The sequence below is a fragment of the Haemorhous mexicanus genome, chromosome 4 (assembly GCF_027477595.1).
Source record: "Haemorhous mexicanus isolate bHaeMex1 chromosome 4, bHaeMex1.pri, whole genome shotgun sequence".
Taxonomy (NCBI): domain Eukaryota; kingdom Metazoa; phylum Chordata; class Aves; order Passeriformes; family Fringillidae; genus Haemorhous; species Haemorhous mexicanus.
In genome coordinates, this window is record NC_082344.1 from 1,747,747 (window position 1) to 1,766,368 (window position 18,622).

General features: G+C 47.2%; 2 protein-coding genes across 5 annotated transcripts in view; both read left to right on the forward strand.

Annotated features, from left to right (window-relative positions):
- The window catches only part of SCARB2 (scavenger receptor class B member 2), a 38,350-nt gene that overhangs the window by 12,861 nt on the left and 6,867 nt on the right, over positions 1-18,622 (forward strand). The window contains exons 10-13 of one of the 3 annotated variants that reach the window (XM_059843552.1): positions 544-595; positions 1,179-1,337; positions 1,492-1,562; positions 2,657-3,561. The exons of 1 other annotated variant lie outside the window; for it this stretch is intronic. In XM_059843552.1, the coding sequence (XP_059699535.1) occupies positions 544-595; positions 1,179-1,337; positions 1,492-1,521 (241 nt within the window). In that variant the 3' untranslated portion in view covers positions 1,522-1,562; positions 2,657-3,561. Of the gene's footprint in view, positions 1-543; positions 596-1,178; positions 1,338-1,491; positions 1,563-2,656; positions 3,562-18,622 lie in introns of those variants that run through there. One more of the 3 variants, XM_059843551.1, reaches the window with a different exon arrangement.
- NUP54 (nucleoporin 54) lies at positions 5,448-17,697 on the forward strand. Of its 2 annotated transcripts, XM_059843550.1 has the most exons (13): positions 5,448-5,640; positions 7,315-7,476; positions 9,438-9,521; positions 9,635-9,778; positions 10,407-10,636; positions 12,718-12,905; positions 13,341-13,537; positions 14,300-14,354; positions 14,929-15,022; positions 15,503-15,610; positions 15,979-16,098; positions 16,439-16,549; positions 16,879-17,697. In XM_059843550.1, exons 1-13 carry the CDS (start codon positions 5,589-5,591, stop codon positions 17,005-17,007), a joined length of 1,674 nt encoding a protein of 557 aa, XP_059699533.1. In that variant the 5' UTR covers positions 5,448-5,588; the 3' UTR covers positions 17,008-17,697. The 2 variants fall into 2 exon arrangements, with proteins under 2 accessions (XP_059699533.1, XP_059699532.1); XM_059843549.1 differs by lacking the exon at positions 7,315-7,476 and having other exon boundaries at positions 5,449-5,640.

An 18,622-nucleotide genomic window follows, 5' to 3' on the forward strand; every position in this document is an offset into this window, starting at 1 on the left:
TTCCTCCTGATGTTTCCTGGCACAGCTTGGCTGTAACAACTACAACACAAGTATTTTATCTGCCCAGTCCCCTTGGGAGACTCAGTTGTTTCCCAGTGCCCAGGAGCTGTCACAGTAAAACAGCTCCTGCCTGAGCTGGGATTCCACATGTGCCAACTGTTGGGGGATTTTTGCTGCTGTGCCCATGCCGCTTGGACAATAGTTCCTGTGTTTTACAAGCAGGAGTAACCTTCAGTACATCAGCTTAGCTCAAGTCCTGCTGCCTGGCACAAATCTGTCACTCAGTTACTAATGAGCCCTGGATGGATCCCTGTCTTTTACTGCCCACAAAGTCCCAAAACACGCCCTGCTCCCAAAACAGAAATTATCCATCCGTGAGATTGAGATTGTCCTACTCCAGCAGGGAGGTGAAAATCCACAGCAAAAAGGACCAGCCCTGAGGTTTTTTAGGGACACTTTCCTCCTTCATGATTCTTGTATAATCTTTCTTCACAACCCTTGGGTGGAAAAGTTCCAAACCCATAATTTTTTTTTTCCATGCAGAGAAACTGGCAACATCCGAACACTGATTTTCCCAGTGATGTATATAAATGAGGTAAATAGTTTCGCCTGTCTTTCCAACATTGTGGCATGTTAATGCTTGCAGAAATACCCTCTGAGCCAGCCAGAAAAGAAAATGCTGATTTTCTTGTTGTTTGTACAGCTCTAGCTAGGAAGCTGTTGCTGTTGGCTAACTATCACCCTCCTGCTATTTGGTGTAGTGTTAATTTCCGCCCTGCCAAACACTCTCAGACACTCCTTTTAAACTCAAGGGAGTTTGCCATGAGGAACAGGGGTGCTCAGACAGAGGCAGGACTTCAGGAGATCACACCTTTTCCTGAGTCATCTGCTGTGAATATACCTGTGCTGTGATCGGATCACCGAATCATTTGGTGTTAGTCCATTCCTAAACCAAAAGTTAAAAATCCCTGATTTCCTTTGAAATACAGACTAGGTGATCCCTCTGCCCCCTGGAAGAATTCTAGGGGGAAAGTATATCAGGAAGCAGTGAAGCAGTGGTGGAGAGTTGTGGGAGTGTTGTTTCCCTGCCCCTCACAAAAGTGATCTGATAGAAAGCACAGAAACAAATAAAGGTTTGGGTTTTTTTTTAATTTCCTCTTCATCTCTCTCTGCTCCAGAGTGTTCTGATTGATGAAGCATCTGCCAGCAAACTCAGGCACGTCCTGCTGGAAGCCAGTGTTGTGACTGGGATCCCCTTTGTAATCATGGCTCTGGGGATTGTGTTTGGGATTGTTTTCATTGTGCTGGCATGCAGGTCCCAGAGGATAACTGAAGAGGTAAGCAGCACTTGCATTTGACTTTGCTCTTTGCTTGCTGTCAATCTGCCTGCATTTGATTTTGCTCTTTTTTTTTTTTTTGTGGTTGATTTTACCTTTTGGTGTATTTCTGCACGTGTTTTTATATTGTTTTTGTTGGGAATGACCTTTCTAGGGAGGGGAAGTTTTAATAGACTCAGAATAAACACGCCAAAGCAAAGGAGCGGAGTTAATCCGAGAAGCCTGGTAAGGCAGGTCCTGTCCCTGTGCCCAATTCCCTTGCCAACAGTAGTGAAATAAATCAGCCTGTCTAGAGGACCCTGAAGGATAAATGCAAAAACTCCACCATATCTGAGGACAGATTTAGTTGGTGTCAGTGTTCTCAGCAGAAGAACTGTGTTGTGCCAGAGGATTATTTTCCAGAATGACGATGCAAATTTGTGGCCAAAGAACAGATCAGTTGCGCAGACAGCAGCAGCAGCAGGAAGTATTCTCCAGTATTGTCTGTTTACAAGGCAGCCTGTAAATCTGTTTATGAGCACTTCTGTCCCAAGATGACATGCTGGCATTAAGGTGCCTGTCAGGACAAAAGCTGATGCCCACATTTCACCATAACAGGGCTCAGATGGCACCAGGTGTGGAGCCTTTGGTTAGAGGAATAGCCTGGGTTCTCTAGGAGGCTGCTTTCTCCTCATAGTTTCTGTGGGCTTACTGTGCTCTCCTGTGTTTGGTGTTCCCTAAATGCTGTCTTAAAACTTCTCTCTGTGCCTGGGGATCCCCTCTGGATCAGTGGGTCCCACTTCCATCCCATCCCCATGGGATTGCACTTCAGTTTCCTGTGCAGGAGAGACTGGTCCTTTTTCCTTTACTTTCCTTCTGAGCCTGCCTGTGCTGCCAGCAGCTCAGCCAGGGTGTCCTAAGTCCTATCCTGGGAGTTCCTGCCCCACCCTACATGCACAGCTTCTAACCAGCTCTCTTGGATGTGCTGGAACACTCTGCAGGGGTCAAAGTGTCAAAGGGACAGCTGCATTCCATGCTTTTCTTGCTTTGCTTTTTGTTGCTTTTCCTGCAAGCAGAGGTGATGTAGCAGTCTGCAGCTCTTCTTGTGCTCCCTGGCTGGTTCTGGCCACCCCTCCTGTGTCAGGGGCTGCAGCAGGGCCCTGCCCAAGCTGCCACCCACCCTCTGGTGCTTCCTTAGTGCAGCCCTGGCTGTCTTAGATGGAACTGTCCTTAGAAATAGGAGCTTTCCCTTTCCCTGCTTGGAGTCTGGCCAGCCCAGCTTCCCACGGTGGAAGGTCTCTGATGGCCACGTTTCACTTGCTGTGGTTTTGTTCTTGCAGAGCACGGAAGAAGAGAGGTCCCCACTCATCAGGACGTCTTAGTAGGTTTTATTCCCCCTGTGAGCTTGGAGAGTAAGTGATTAGAGCTGACCTAACACCAGCTGTCCCCTGTGGAGCCACGCTCGTGTCCAGCGCCACTTTTGGTGGGACAGAGGTGGAAGGGAGTCTGCGCTGTCAGCCAGGGAGGAGACTTTTCTCTCAGCTACCTTACAACTGTTACAACTTCCAAACTCCATTTGCAAACCGCTCTGGATCCTGCTTTTCTCAGCCCTGCCCTCTGTTTGTACCCGCACTGGCAGCCACAGAGGATCAGCACCTCGAGCCAGCCCGGTTCCCTCCGGGAGCGACACGGGTGCCAACAGCCTTGGGAGTGTGGATGGCCCTTGGAACGCAGCGGGCTCCTGGATGGCCCTGGGACAGGGACACACAGGCTGTGGGCTGGGTGCCGCCCTGTCCATCATGTGTCCTCACTGCAGCACCCTCGGAGTGTTTGTCACCGGTGTCCTTGCTCCTGTCACAGCACAGTGTGCAGCTGACCCTCCCCAGAGCTGCAGCTCCGCGTGGGACTGAGCCAGCGGCTGGAAGTGCTTCTCCAAGCAGAGCAGCTCCGTGTTCCTGCTCTGCTTGCTAACCAGGCTTTTATCCTTCGGGTGTGGGCTTTGTTCTGCAGCGTAAGGCGCCACAGCTCGGCCGTGTTCCCGGGCTGCAGGGCACACGGCCGGTGGGTGGTGCTGTGGGGGTTTGCTGGGAACGCAGACTTGGCATGGGTGGGATGAGAGCACCCCTCCGTGTTATGGACAGGGTCCTGAGAACTCCTGACACTTTTTTACTTGTCAAGCTGAAAGTTGTGTTAAAGTCACCAAGGTTCCTCCCCCACTTCCCAATTAAAAGAATGTTCTCCTCGAGGAATGTTTCCATTAGGTACTGCAATGTCTGTTCCTGTTGTTGTAGAGCACAACACAGCACAAGTACCACGACTCCATCAGAAGGGTGCAAGAGAGATTTATTAGAGCAACATGTTGCTTTTATACTCTTTCAAGATATTTGCATTCACTCAACATAGACATTCACTGCCCATTGGTTATAGGAGAGAAACAAAGTTCTGAGTGGGTGACCAAGGAGCCGCAGCATTCTGTGAGCCAGCCAGAGTCTGTAGCTTCCAACTTTCTCTCCTTCATCTTGTTTCCATGGTGACAACCTTGGTGTCTTCCTCAGGAGAGATACGGGGCTTTCCTTTACCTTCAGGAGGCCTTTGCTGGCTCACAAGAACTGCACAGAACGTCTTTGCTACATGTTCCAAGTGTGTAACTGTCTTCTGAAGAGGGGCATTGGGGTTTGCATTGCTTGGGCTTGGTTTGGGGTCTGTTTCCTGCCTGCTGCTTTGGTTTCTTCCCCATGACAGTGGGGAGGCACTTGAATGGATTCTGCAGAGAAACTGCAGCTGCCCCTGGATCCCTGCAAGTGGCCAAGGCCAGGCTGGATGGGGCTTGGAGCAGCCTGGGATGGTGGCAGGTGTCCCTGCCCATGTGTGAAAAACAGAATTCACTGCTTAGACTTTGTAGAAGTTTAATAATGATAGGAGAAAAAAGGGACAGTATTTCCAGTGCTGGGGTGCTCCTCACCAACAGCTGAAGAACACTGGTGTATCCAGACAGTGTTATCTTTATACTGTTACATCGATGAGGTACATGCATTTTCATGTGTTTCATGCATTATTCAAACATTCTTGTGAACTTTCTGATGTTTTGGGAACTCCTTCTTCCCACTCCAGTTTATCTGCATGATATCCTCGGTGTCAGGTCAATATATTTTATTTCTTTTGTGTCTCCATCCTGCTGTTTCACATCCCCTGATAAAGATTTAGTATGTCCTCCTTACATTTAACGTGGTATTCTCTAATTGACCTCCGGTGCTCTGGTTTGTGTTGGATATCTTACCACTTGGACAGGTTGGTCAGTGCATGGCTTTAGAGTGTTTTTAGTTACTCAAAAGCCTCTTTTTTTTTAACATCTTATGTTTTGCTAAGGTCTGTAACACAGTACATTCACCACATTATTATTTCCATGAGTGATACACAGATATTATATTGATGACACCACTATTTCTATAAGCATCACCGTGCATGCTTAACCTGATAGATTATATTAACATGCAGCTAAAAAGAGTTATCTTTGATACTATTTCTAAATACTCGTAATCACTAACAACGTGCATAGGGTAATACATAAATGCAAAAGTATTATCCGGTCGTTTTCCACATATGGCATGGGCCAGAGCATGATGGCTTGAAGGTCCCTTCCAGACCAAGCCCTCCTGATATTCGGTAGTAGCACTGTCACCCCAAATCTTGGTTTTTTGGGAATGATCCTGGGAAAACGCTCTGGGGCCTGGCTCTGCTCTGCTTTTCCCAGCACCGTGGGATGCTTTGGGTGCAGCTGCCATAGGAATGTGCCCAGAGAGGAAGACTCCGCCACCTCCGTGGGCAGCGGTTCCCTCATGGAAGGAAGCTGCTCCTCGTGGCTGTGGGTGCCTGTGGCAGCCCTCACTGGGAAGGAGCTGAGTCGTGTCCCTTCCCGCCACCTCCTAGAGCGGGGACACCCAAGAGAACCAGGGCCACTGCGGTCCCAGTGTTGGGGAATCCCGGCAAGGCCCGCGATCCTCATGGAAGAGCTGCTCGGCTTCATTCTCCTTTATTTCCTTTGGGACATGAAGCCTCTCCCGGCGCCCCCGTCCCGCTGCCCGCAGTGGTACAGCCCGCTGGCGCGCGCCGAGTACGTCACCGCGCGTCGCCTCCGCCACCCGGAAGCGCTTTGGCGGCGGCGGTGGCGGAAAAGCGGCGTGTGCGGCTGGTTTTGTTTGTGGCTGGACCCGCCGCGGGGGCTCGTACGCGCCTCCCGCGGGGGCCTCCGCTCGCCGTCCCACGATCGGCCCCATGGCCTTCAACTTCAGCGCCACGGCGGGAGCCGGGGCCGCCAACCCGACCGGTGAGCGCGGGGAGAGCGGGGCGCGGAGGGGCGGGGCGGGGGGAGCCGAGCAGCGGGCAGCGCGTGCCCCCCCCTCCCTTGGCCAATGAGAGCCGCGGCGGCCGGCAGCGCGTGCCCCCCCGCCAATGAGAACAGTGGCCGCCTCAGAGGGCCGCGCGTGCCCCCCGGCCAATGGGGAACTGCGGCGGCGGCCCTCGCGTGTCCCCCCTCGTGCCGCCCCCCCGCCAATGAGAACTTCTGAGGCCGGCAGCGCGTGCCCCCCCGCAAATGAGAACGGCGGCCGCCTCAGGGACCCGCGCGTGCCCCCCAGCCAATGGGGATCGCGGCCCCCTCAGGGACCCGCGCGTGCCCCCCCGCCAATGAGAACCGCGGCGGCCGGCAGCGCGTGCCCCCCGGCCAATGAGAACGGCGGCCGCCTCAGGGACCCGCGCGTGCCCCCCCGCCAATGGGAATTGCGGCCCCTCAGGGACCCGCGCGTGCCCCCCCGCCAATGAGAACCGCGGCGGCGGCGGCCCGCGCGTGCCCTGCGGCCAATGGGAGCGGCGGTCGCCGGCAGCGCGTGCCCCCCAGCCAATGGGAGCCGCGGCCGCCTCAGAGGCGCCGTCCCGCGCGCCGCCCGGTCCCCGGCGGGTCCGGGAGTCGCGAAAGGTGCTTGTGATGGGGTGGTGCAGGTCCCTCGGATCAGCATTTTGCTTGCAGTAAATTCGTCGTTTGGACGAGATGCCCTTGGAAGCTCATTTTTGAGCAAGGTAAAAGACAGGGGTTAACTAGTAAAGTTAGACTTTTTCCCTTTTGCTTTTGTCACTGTTAGTCATGGTGAAGTGTAAGACAGAGCTTTCCTTGTCCTCACTTAGTAAAATAATTATTTGTTGACTCCAAACAAGTCATTTGGACAGGATTCATCTTTGCTCTAGTTAGCCTGAATTTTACTGTCTCTTTTGCACACACTCTTTCTGGCCCCATCTGAGGTAAAACATCACCTTGTGCTGCCTGTGCACTGTGGTAAGGTTTATGACACTCACAGACAAATGTCAGAGGGAAATCTGGTATCATACCTCAGGACTTCCCGTTGTCTGTCCAGCATGAACCCCTTTCAGCTGCATCCCTGGGGCGCTGGGTGCATCAGTAAATCCAGCAAGGCTGAGGTGGGCAGATTTTGGCAATAGAACTTGGATAAGTCTGCCCTGGAGTAGCTGAGGCTTGTGTGATGCCTCAGCTGCTGGAGCTGTGTTTTGTGGTTATTCTGTCATGTATCTGAGTGTGTGTATTTGTATTTGAAAATGATTTACTCTTGCCTTCCTGATAGTTTATGAATTATTTTGGTATTATCTGTTACACTTAACACAGATGAAGCTGTATTGAGCAGTCTTAGGCTGTTAAAAATGACTGTTAATGTGAATATTGGATCACAGAGATAAGGCTTTGAAATAATGTGGGGAAATGCTGCTGCTTTATGCACAGTATGATTGAAAAATAATGTCCTTACAGCAGCAGTGTCTGGAGCTTTTAAGTGTCCAATAAATAATGTTTACTGACAGTAAATACCTTTTACTCTTGTGTCTATGCCTGTCTTGCCCATGGGGATGGAAAAATGCTTCAGTTTCTCTCTCCTGGGACCTGCCTTTCACTCAGAACTAATGTTGCCTTGCTCTTTTTCTGCTTCCCGCTCGTCAGGATTTGGTGGGCTTGAAACTGCAAACTCCACTGCCAGTGGGTTTAATTTTGGGGGTTTCGGATTAACTGCTAATCCCGCGGTGAATTTTAATATTGGGAATTTCGGTGTTTCCACTACCTCAACTCCACCTTTCAATTTTGGTAACAGTCTGGCAAGCGCAGGTAGATAATGCGTAAATACGTGTTCTGTGGTAAATGTTACCAGCAGGGGTCCAAGAATTACATCCCTCACCGGGGATCTGTGTCCACTACTAACCCTCATATCCAGTGAAGGCTGGCCATAAAAGCTCTGGAAATGGAATGGGAGGGGGTTTGCCTGTTAAATTCTCGAGGAATAGCTTTTGAGGAAAAATAACCCCGTAGGCAAAAGTCTCTGGAATGGGAATGAATCCAGGTGGTCTCGAGCAATCCCAGAGCTGGTCCCTTTCCCCTGTTTCCTGACATGAGATTCTTGGACTACTGCAGTCATGTTTCCATCTTCCCCCGTGTCTCCTCATCGGCCTTGCGTTGGCTGTCATGAACACACCCCACCTCAGTAGTTTCTGTGCAGAAACGAATTGTATACGACCGGCACAAAGTCAGAGCCAGCTGTGACCGGGGGTGCTCCTGCTCCAGGGAGGCCTGCACGGGACGGGGGCACTGGGGGTGGCCAAGGAAGCCCTTTGTATGGAGATCCATCAGATCTGGGCCATCAGCTGATGTCGTTTCACCTCAAATATTTCCCATTCCCTATGAAAACACCGGACCGGATGGATTTCTGATGCTTGTGTAGGTGTGGAATTAGGCCAGGGTGTCCCGTTGCTGCTGCTCGTATAGGAATTCTGTCCATCCCACAGTGTCATTGCTCTCTGTGTCAGCACCTCTCATCTGTTCTGTGCGCTCCAGCGGTCTCATTGGGTTTATTTGCTGTGAACACTCTTCACTGACTTCATTGATTTGTGCCAGAAGAGACCATGGATAGTCTATCTGATATTTAATTTGATACTTTGGTATTTAATTTATACTCTCGGGTCCTTTTCAAGAAAGGATGACTAAATTTGCAGTGCGTACACAGGTACCTAAAAATGGTGTCATCTCCTGGTGCTCCTGCCAGGGTGTCCCGCTCGCTGGCAGGGCTGAAACATGGCTGTTAGAGGGAGCAATTTCTTGTGCCCACTCACATCAAGGTGTTTGCTGAATGGAAATAAAGTACATTTGCATATCAGCTTTGATTTGTGCTTTTCATTTGGTTTGTGGACAGGAGGACTGTGAGTGTAATAGATCAAAAGAACCTTTTTTTTTTGCTATTGACATGTGAGTGAGGAGAGGCAGCATCTTTGTGACAAATCCTGTGTAGCAGACTGTCTTTTGTCGTTTGAGGATGTGTAAAAGCAGCATGAAACACAGAGACCTTGGTTTCCCAGGCAGGTCAGTGCTCCACAGGCTGCACCTTGGGCCAGTGCCATTGGCACTACTGGAGCTCAGGCACTCACTTAGGTCCTCTCCTGCTGGCCAGTGGCTGCTTTTCCTGAAAATCTGTGGAAGGCCAATTGCTTTTGCATCCATCTTCCTATACTAGTAGTTGAACCTCCAAATGAGGCGTAATGGGAATGATCATTGGGAAACAAGGCTTTGGAAAAAAATGACCTTGTAGAATTTTACCTGTAAATTTTGCCTGTAAGCGCAGAGACTGTGTGTATCTGGCCTCAGGCTTTGGTTTGTTTCCCGAGGTTAGGACCGTTTGTAAAGTTCACAAAACATCAAGTTGTTTATTAAACACTTAGTAGTGACATTGACCAGAAGCATTTCTGAGAAGGAATGTAAGAAATAGTACTGTTAGTTGTGTCTGTCCCTAGGGAAGGCACATCCCTCTGGTAAAGGACCAAGATGTCAGTTGACTGCTGCCTTTTGTTTGCTTTCTTGACACACCATACAAGTTGTGGCTTTGTGGTCCGTGTTTTCTCCCCCATTTCCTTGGGCAATGAGCTCGGTGCCCATGCTCAGTGTGAACTACATGCTTGTGCCATGTGCCATCCGTCTGTCAGCACCCGTTCCCATAACCCCCGAGGCGTGCGGTCGGTTGTGGTGTTGTGCCCGGCTCCGGGGCCGTGTGCCGCTGCCTGACCGCGGTCTGTGTTCGGCAGGTGCCTTCGGAGGCTTTGGGACCACCACCACCAGCGCGGCGCCGGCGTTCAGCTTCTCTGCTCCCACCAATACCGGCACCGGCGGTAAGGGGCTGAGGGACTGACTGCCTGCCTTCCTTCAGAGCAAATCCACGAGGGCTTTGCATTGCAGGGCTGCTGTGCTCTTCTTCTCACTAATCATGTACCTGTTTCCCTAGGACTCTTTGGTGGTACCCAGAACAAAGGCTTTGGATTTGGTACCAGTTTTGGCACAGGAACTGGAACTGGCTTGGGTAGTGGGTTGGGAACTGGGCTAGGCTTTGGAGGCTTTGGAACCCAGCAGCAGCAGCAGCAGCAGACCAGTGAGTATGGCCTTTGGATTTACCCATCCCTTAGCAGTGAAAGCGCAACACTGCCATCTTCAGTTGCTGGGGTAGTGGGACAGAAGTGTATTGTAACAGGAGGCTGTTTAACACTTAAACTCTTAAACTAGAGCTCAAGCGAGTCCCTGAGCTTCACCCTTGAGCTTCCAGCGATATTTACCCCTTTGGTTTAATGCTGGCAGAATGTAGTTAGAGAACTGATGTTTTAGTCACAGCATTACAAGAAGGGGGAGGAAAAAGGCATTGAAGATAATTTAAATGGGAGCTGGATAATAAGCAGCTTCAGGCTCTGAGTCCACTGAATTTGTAACCGCCTCTCAAATGTAGATATTGAGAGTGCCAGGTGGTGACATGGATTATTACAGGTGCTGCCTTTAAAAAAAAAAAAAATTCTTTTAATGTAGCATTCAGGAACTTTTGTTGTAGATGATGAATGGCTGTAAAAAGACAAGAAACATGATCTGATTTTAATTCATTTATTTGTTAGGTGGTTTTATTTCGCTTCTCAGAATGTGATAAGAAGTGATGCTAGTGATAGGCAGGCAGTAGGTGATAGCATGGTCACGGTTGGTCGACGGGTTAATTTATTTCTCTTCATCCCACCCAGCGTTAGGCACTGGGCTGTTCAACCAGCCTGCCCAGACACCCGCTCAGTCCAACCAGCTCATCAACACAGCCAGCGCCCTCTCGGCCCCGACGTTGCTGGGAGATGAGAGGGATGCCATTCTGGCCAAGTGGAACCAGCTCCAAGCCTTCTGGGGCACGGGCAAAGGGTACTTCAATAACAACATCGCTCCGGTGGAGTTCACGCAGGAAAACCCCTTCTGCCGGTTTAAGGTATGGCATGGTTCAGCTGCCTACAGAGGGCGCCGATCCCTTACTCTGCTGAGTCTGGGCCGCTCATGGGTGTTAAACCAGTTTGTCGCTGGTAAGAGTATTCTGAAACAGTATTTTTCCAGGTAATCTGCACAGTTCTGATGCATACTCATTAAAAGGTTCGAAGATGCTGGAAATCTGGGTGGTGTGGAGGGACTAGATAATGAGCCTTGATGTGGAGCATGAAAGTAACAATTTCATGTGCTAGCATTCAGGTTAGTGTGTGTGTACTTCAAACAGATCTATGGAAATTAATTCTAATGTGTGTCTGTGTATGTTACAGTAAGACAGAAACCATTAAAAATAACCTTCTTGTCTGAAAGAAACTGAATATTTGGAATAAGAACTTCAGGGTCTTTCTTCCTTGCTTTGTCTATATTAAAATAACCCTCTATGAACCTGACCCATGCCAGGTTTAAAATCCACCAGCTTTTATCCTTGCCAGTGCTCATGCTGACTCCATTCCCTGTGTGAAATCGTCAGCAGTTCCAGATCTTGCTTCTCAGGTTGACAAATTTGTGGCTCTCCATCCTCTGCAAATCCTGCATCTGCTGACAGTCTTGCTAAGCCTCAGGCTTGTAAGGGGATTTGGGGCAGGCATGGTGATACCTTCCTTCCCTGAGCTGATCCTTTGGAGTGCAAACTTTGTGTCCTGAATGTAGGTTAATGCTGAATTAAGTCTAGTGTTGATTAGTTACATTATGAGACTTCTGTAGCATTTTTGCAGCACTCGTGCCTGCCTAACAAATGTTTGGTTTTGTTGCATCACATTTTTTAGTGTTACCTTGAACATTTTATTAGCAATGCACCTGAAAGCTTATTTTCTTGTAAGTTGTTGTCTGAAATTGCTTTCACAGTTTCTGAGCTTTGAAAAATTGCCCATTATAAATTGTGTGATGAAAAATCAGTTATTTTAGAGTTTCATTTATGAGAAAGAAGAGTCTTCAGGTTGGACAATACCAGATACTATGTTTACTCTTGTCCCTGTGACTGGAGCATTTCTAATGCCATGAATTCACATGCCATAAGTGAAATACTGACGAGTCCCATCTGTGCCACCAGTGGAAGATGCCTGCAAAAAATAGGGGAGAAGGGGGCACAGGGATAGGAACAGAGTGTCATAAGCTATTTTGGTTATTGCCTCTGGAAACACCCAGCATCAGACAAGAAAGAAGCATTACATGAAGGGTCCACTTGTACACAATTCCAGCTCTAGGACACATGAGAAGCATGCAGCTCCAGACCAAGAAATGCATGCTGCTAAGACGTGTCTTACAGGCTGTTGTTTGAAGGACCACAATGCAGTAAAATACATCTGTTCTAGTTTGAAAATGCTGTGTTGCATAAAGAGATTGTGGAAGAGTTATTTATTTTAAACAGAAATACCCAGAGTATTTCATGTCACGTGCTTAGAAACAAATTCTTCCTTAGCTGTGGCTGTTGTGCTCCATGGCAGGATGGCTGGTTCTGCAAGGTTCACCATGGCAGGGCATTACCCTCTGCTGACAAAACTGGGCTCCTGGGCACATCTCAAACTCATTTCTCTCTTCAGCTGAACTTGCACAAGGGGAAAGAAGCCGGTCACTGACCCACATGCAGTGTCAGGGCCTCACAAAGCCCTTGCTCTCCACCCTGTCACCAGTGCCACCTTGGGGTGAGAGCTGACAAGTAAGAGGAGGTGAAAGCTGCCACTCTGCTTTTGCTTGTAATAAAGTCTGATCCTCTGGTTCCACTTGAAATTTGGTAAAGGGTCAGTTTGTAAAATGTTCCTGATTGCTGTCAGCTCTGCTGCGTTGGCAACTCCCCTTATGGAAAAAGGATACTTAGGAAAAATCCAAACTTTTAAAGCTGCTGTACTGATGGCTGTGTGAGAGATTGATTTAAAAAGGGATTGATTTCATGTTTTTTTAGCTCTGAATAAATCGTGAGTTAAATTTTGAACCAGTGCTCTATAAATTGAGGGATTTAGCCCCTCCCCTTCACGCCACAAGGATGTGCATTTGCTAAGTAATAACCTTCATTTTTCATTTGTTCCTTGGCAGGCTGTGGGTTACAGTTTAATGCCCAACAACAAAGATGAAGATGGCCTCGTGGTCTTGGTGTTTAATAGAAAAGAAGCAGATATTCGAAGCCAGCAGCAGCAGCTCGTAGAATCCCTACACAAAATTCTGGGAGGAAACCAGACCCTCACTGTCAATGTCGAAGGAGTTAAAACAATGCCTGATGACCAGTACGTGAAATTCCCACGGGGTTGCCCATTGATATTGCGTGTTAGAAAGGGTTGCTGCCCAAGTCTACTGTCTCCCCTTCTCCTTGATTTTAGATCTCTTCATCCTGAGTTTGATTTGTATCTCTTAGTCCTTTGTACAGGTTTTCTTACGGCATTAAGTCCAGCACCTTTCCAGAGATTTTAGGTTATTCTTTATGTAGTACTAGTATCACCATAGAATATGGTTGGTAAAACTGGAGAGAGCAGAGAATGTCATGGTATTTACAGCTTTTCTCTCTCTCCCTTACTGCATGAAACCCTTTACATCTCACTTGCCTAAAGAAGTTAAAAGTCCGCTGGGAGAAGTGATAGCTTGGATTTTGGGTGGTTGTGTATTGTGTTAGCTCCTTCGTGCTGCTGACCTTTTCCTGACGTTCTGCATTTTGCCTCGCTCAGGACAGAAGTGATCATTTACATTGTGGAGCGCTCCCCCAACGGCACCTCGAGGAGAGTTCCTGCAACAACCCTCTACGCCCACTTTGAGCAAGCCAACATCAAATCATCCCTGCAGCAGCTGGGGGTCAGCCTGTCCATGGCCAGGACAGAGCTGTCTCCAGCACAAGTCAAGCAGCTCCTGCAGAACCCTCCTGCCGGTGCGTGGGCTGGGCCTTTTGGGCTCACCGGGAAAAAAGCTGGTGTCGGCCTGCTGGGAAGCACCTGTGAAAATAAGAAAAAAAGAAAAGTTAAACATCAGAATAATCATGTCCTGTACTCACTTGCAGTTTTCAGGTGGCTCTCTTAGCTTGACTACGTGGCCACAGACAGCTTTGCACATATAGCTTTGGTTTAGAACAGTTAAGGGCTTTTCATGTCATTTGATTAGATGACTTTCCTTTGTGTCTGTAGCTTTTATATATGTCCACATTTAGGATATGAAAGGTCATGAAATCTGGATTGGAAAAGGCACTGGGCCTAGTCTTGCAGAAAAGTCAGAGCTAAATCCTGCTGGGATTATTTTGCCAACTGATTTGGTGCTTTGATCACTTAGTTACTGATTTTTTAAATATTTGTTTCACACAATAAGCAACTTCAAAAGGACAGATGACCCAAGTGTGGCATATAGTGGGAGCAGTAATAATTTCTGCCTTTAAAGTATGGATTATCCAATGGGAGCACCTATGGGTTATTCCTTTCCCCTGCTTTCAGACCAATGCTTGACAGCCTTTGGGTCTGAATTTACTGTCCCTGCTCAGGACCAGGTCTTTTAAAGAACTACTTTAATTAACCTTAATTTGTGCAACAGGCATTTGAATTAGCATAGTTCAGAGGGTTTGTGTATTGCACAGCATTTTTTCTGGTTAGCAGCTGTAACATCTCTCAGATAGCCATACTAAAAATCCTTTTTTTTTTTTTAGGTGTTGATCCTATTATATGGGAACAAGCCAAAGTTGATAATCCTGATCCTGATAAGTAAGTCAAATAGTCTGTCCAAGTATTGAAATATTGCAGCAAGGCTTGGACAGGGGAGAAAGAGATAATAATTGCACAGTGCCCTTCAGGTAACTTGTGAGAAAGTTACTCGAGTACAACTTGGCCAAGTGCTGATCCCCTTGAAAGCAGTGAAGATTACTGGAAGTGCCTGTCTTAATCCCTTTACCCATTTAGGCGCTTAGGAGCTGTCAGAATAAAGAGTCTTACTTGGGTTCCTTGGAGGAGTGGTGTCCTCCATTACATGGATTAGTTATTGTGACTTATTTTTTGCAACCCTTATGGTTTTTTCTCTTTCTTGCTGAAGGTGCTGCACCTTTGTATCCTCCAGTGGTTACAGATAAATTGGGCTGGTTTCTCTATGAAAAAGGAACAGGTTGTGGGGAATAGTTAGGGCTTTAAAACTAAGCAAAAGAATATGGTTATGTATTAATTTATAAAATATCATCATAATCTGTGACTTTATTTTAGAGTCTGTTTCATAATTATTAAGCCTTACCATGTTTGATATGTCCAGTATAAAAACATGTTGTAAGAAAAATTTGTGTTCTCCTAGGCTTATTCCTGTGCCAATGGTGGGTTTCAAGGAACTGCTGAGAAGATTGAAGGTCCAGGATCAGATGACCAAACAGCATCAAACTCGATTAGATGTAAGGTTGCTCATCTTTATCATGACTTGCTGTTGACAAAGGATGCGCTATTAAATACACATCCCTACGTGGTGACCCTCTGTGGTCAAAATGGAAGTGTGAACCATGTTCTTAATATATCCCTTAAATAGATCTTTGCCCAAAAACTGAACAGAGTGGTTGGGCTTTCATTTGTTTCAGGTTCAAGCTTACTGTTTTGTTACAGGCTAATCCACACCAGCTCCATTAAGTCCATTGGCACAAACTTTTAACTTTGGGCAACCAATTTTCCAATGCCTTCTGAAAATCCCAGTTGTGTATGAAAATAAGCACAACGCAGAACAGTAGAGGTAGAACAAAGCTTTCTAAAATCATCTGGTTCAAGGCCACCAAGTTGCTGGGTGACAGAGGGTCATGAAGCTCCCAGTTTGAAAACAGGCCTACCTTGTTCTGTTAACAGAAACTTCTCTGGCTTCCAATTGACTCCCATCTCCTTTGCAGATAATATCAGAAGATATCAGTGAGCTGCAGAAAAACCAAACGACAACTATGGCAAAAATTGCACAATACAAAAGGAAACTGATGGCGCTTTCACACAGAACCTTGCAGGTAACAGGGATAATCTAAATAAGTCCTTTGACACACTCTAGTGCCACAAGCAGTCTCAGAGGGAAGAAGAACCTGTTCCATCTTGTGTAGGCCAGTGCTGAAAATTATTCTGACCTCAGCTAACAGGTGTTCATTTAAGTGCCAGGCAGAGCTGTCAGGGAAAGCTCAGGTCTGCCGTATTTGGGACCCTTTTTTCTCACTTACCCAAAACCACAGGACTGCCCTGAGGTCTTAGAGCAGCAGACTAAATGACACAACAAATCCAGTGAGAAACAGGCTGGAGGAAGGGCAAAAAGATGTAGAGATGGGCTGGTGGGGAGAGGATGGGCCAAGTGTTCTCTAATGAACGTCAAAGGTTTCTTTTGTAGGTGCTAATAAAGCAGGAGATCCAAAGGAAAAGTGGTTATGCCATTCAAGCAGATGAGGAGCAGCTTCGTGTACAGTTGGATACAATTCAGTGTGAACTTAACGCACCCACGCAGTTCAAGGTGAGTGGATGACAGCATTTGGCTAACACCTCTGGGGTTTCCTCACTGCAAACATGTCAGTTTTCCAAACCATGTGTGTGTAGTAGTTGTGGAAGGCTTTCAGTCTGTCAGTGTGATAGGTTGTAGCATCATGCTCTTTGCTGAATAGCCAGTAGGTATTTCAGTAGTTCTGAGCTCTTGGAAATCATGGAGTCGCTTACCCTTTGCATGTCTTCCAGAACATCTAAAAATTGAATGAGCAGCAATGCTTCCAGCCCTGGAGACTCAAGGAATGGTAGATGCTGGAGCTGTGACAGCTGTAAATGAGTTGTGTTTGAGTTAAGGCTGTTTCTCTTCCCAGGGCAGACTGAATGAGCTCATGTCCCAGATCAGGATGCAGAACCACTTTGGAGCAGTGCGGGCTGAAGAGCGCTATTACATAGATGCAGACCTCTTAAGGGAAATCAAGCAAGTAAGTGTTACTGGGTAGAACCCTGGCCTGCTCTTCGAGCTTGATCATTTAAGCCAGACGCACACTGGCTTTATCTAGAATGTCATGTTGCCTTGTTTGATCAAGTCATCCTTTTAATTGGTCTCAGTGCTAGGGCACCAAGCTAGCGTACAAAACCACTCTGTGGAGATGGGCTGTTAGTACAGGAAACGCTGTTATTCCTTCCTCAAAGAAAGGATGCCAGGATTATCAATGTGCCAATGCCACCAGTCATGACACTACTGAGAAGTATTACCCATTAGGTCTGTGAAGCTGAACAATACTCACACAGGTTTCTGAACTATCTGCAGCACCTGAAGCAGCAGCAAGAAGGGCTGAGTCACTTAATCAGCATCATCAAGGATGATTTGGAGGACATCAAGCTAATAGAACACGGGCTGAACGAGAGCATTCCCATCCGAGGGGGAGTCTTCAGTTGACTGGTGGATGTTTACACAGAACATGGTAGTGGAGTTCATGGCTCACCTTCCAAGGCTAAAACTGTTGAGGTAAAATAAAATACATATCTTGTAGGAGCAAAATGGTATTTTGTCTGTTACTTTTAGAATTAGCAAAGCCTCTTCTAAGCTTTTAAAATTGACCTTTGGAAGGTTTATATTTTATAAAGCTGTATATGCTTTAACAAAAGAAGGAGAACTGAATCTGTTCAGATACCATTTTACTACAAAACTATATGTACTATTGTACATTTTTTCCTTTTTTCTTCTTTTTTTACAACAGCGTTGTCCTAAAAAATGCAGAGCTGAGGGGATTGTTACTAATTACTTGGTTTGTGGAAAGCTTAGCCTGCTTTCATGTTTCTGTCAGAACAATCAAGTAGCACCATTGTGTAAACAGCTAATTTAAATCATTACAGAGATGTTTGTTGCTGTAAATATGTTGTTCTCTGCAATACCAGTGATTACTGGGGCAAGCTGCAGAAAGTTTATGTTTCCAGTTTCTGTCCTTCCTTTGGACTGCAAGGATCTGAAGGTTATGTTTTGATCACTTTACGTATACGAATTATACAAAGCTTTGCTGCCCCTCTAAGTAACAGTATGTCTGGACGTTGTCTTCTGCCTTTTTTTAAATCACCCAAGAGTAATAAATTCAGTCTGACTTTGTAACAAGTGGTGTGTGATGTTGGCTCTCAGAGACATCAGCAAAGCAGTGACACTGCTCCCAGCTCCAGGTGAATGCACTGCACTCTGCTCCAGGCACTGCAAGGTAGTAGGCTATCTAAACCAGTGTCACAGAGCTGCTTGGCAGCCTCAGTCCCCAAACCAAAAATGAAAGGTGTGGCCCCTAGATCCTACCTGGCAGCAAGCACTGTAGAGCAGGTACCTACTCACCCCATGCCATGGAGAGAGACCTGCTTTTCCCCTCAGTACCAAAGTCACTGAAAATAACTGAAACAAAAACCAGTGTTCTCTGTAGTAGGAGTTTGTACAGCAGAAACAAACATGGAAGGGGCAAAATCAGTTTGTTCATTAGCCATCAAAATTAATTCCATTCATTAAATTTGAAGGATGGAAAAATAGAAATACAGCTGCAGTGTGCTGGGACCCCTGCTGTGCATTTGAGAGTGTTTGTGGAAGCATGATTCCATTACAATTGAAAAAGCATATGCAGAACTCTAGCTAAGGGGGAACAAGATCAGTTTCCTTTTGGAAGCACAGTTCCAGTTAATAAACTGTCTGCACTGGGCAATGAGCTCTGTAAGAACTTGAGTGAGGCTAGAATTCTATTTAGGGGGCTGGGGTAGCAGTCTTAAGTGCAGTCTTCTGCCTGCATGGGGCCCCTGCTAGACTGTGCTGCTTGTATTTGAGAAACATCTTGTTTCTTGTTTTGCAAACTCTTCACATTCCACCCCACCTCACAAGCTGGAGTCCCACCATGTTTTGAATATAATGAACTTGCAACACAAGCTCCCTAGCAGGGGGCTATTTGATCTACTACCCTGGGCTTTGAAAATGAAATTATCTCCATAGATTTTTTTAAACAAGTCCTCCTGCCAGAGATAGTGTTGCACATTTGAGGTATTTTTTCCAACAT

Bases quoted from the DNA above. Each gene is read 5' to 3' on its own strand.
- NUP54 (XM_059843550.1), top strand. From the start codon at position 5,589: ATGGCCTTCAACTTCAGCGCCACGGCGGGAGCCGGGGCCGCCAACCCG. The intron at 7,477-9,437 runs GTAGATAATGCG...TGTGTTCGGCAG, and splicing joins TAACAGTCTGGCAAGCGCAG to GTGCCTTCGGAGGCTTTGGG. The intron at 16,099-16,438 runs GTGAGTGGATGA...TTCTCTTCCCAG, and splicing joins ACGCACCCACGCAGTTCAAG to GGCAGACTGAATGAGCTCAT.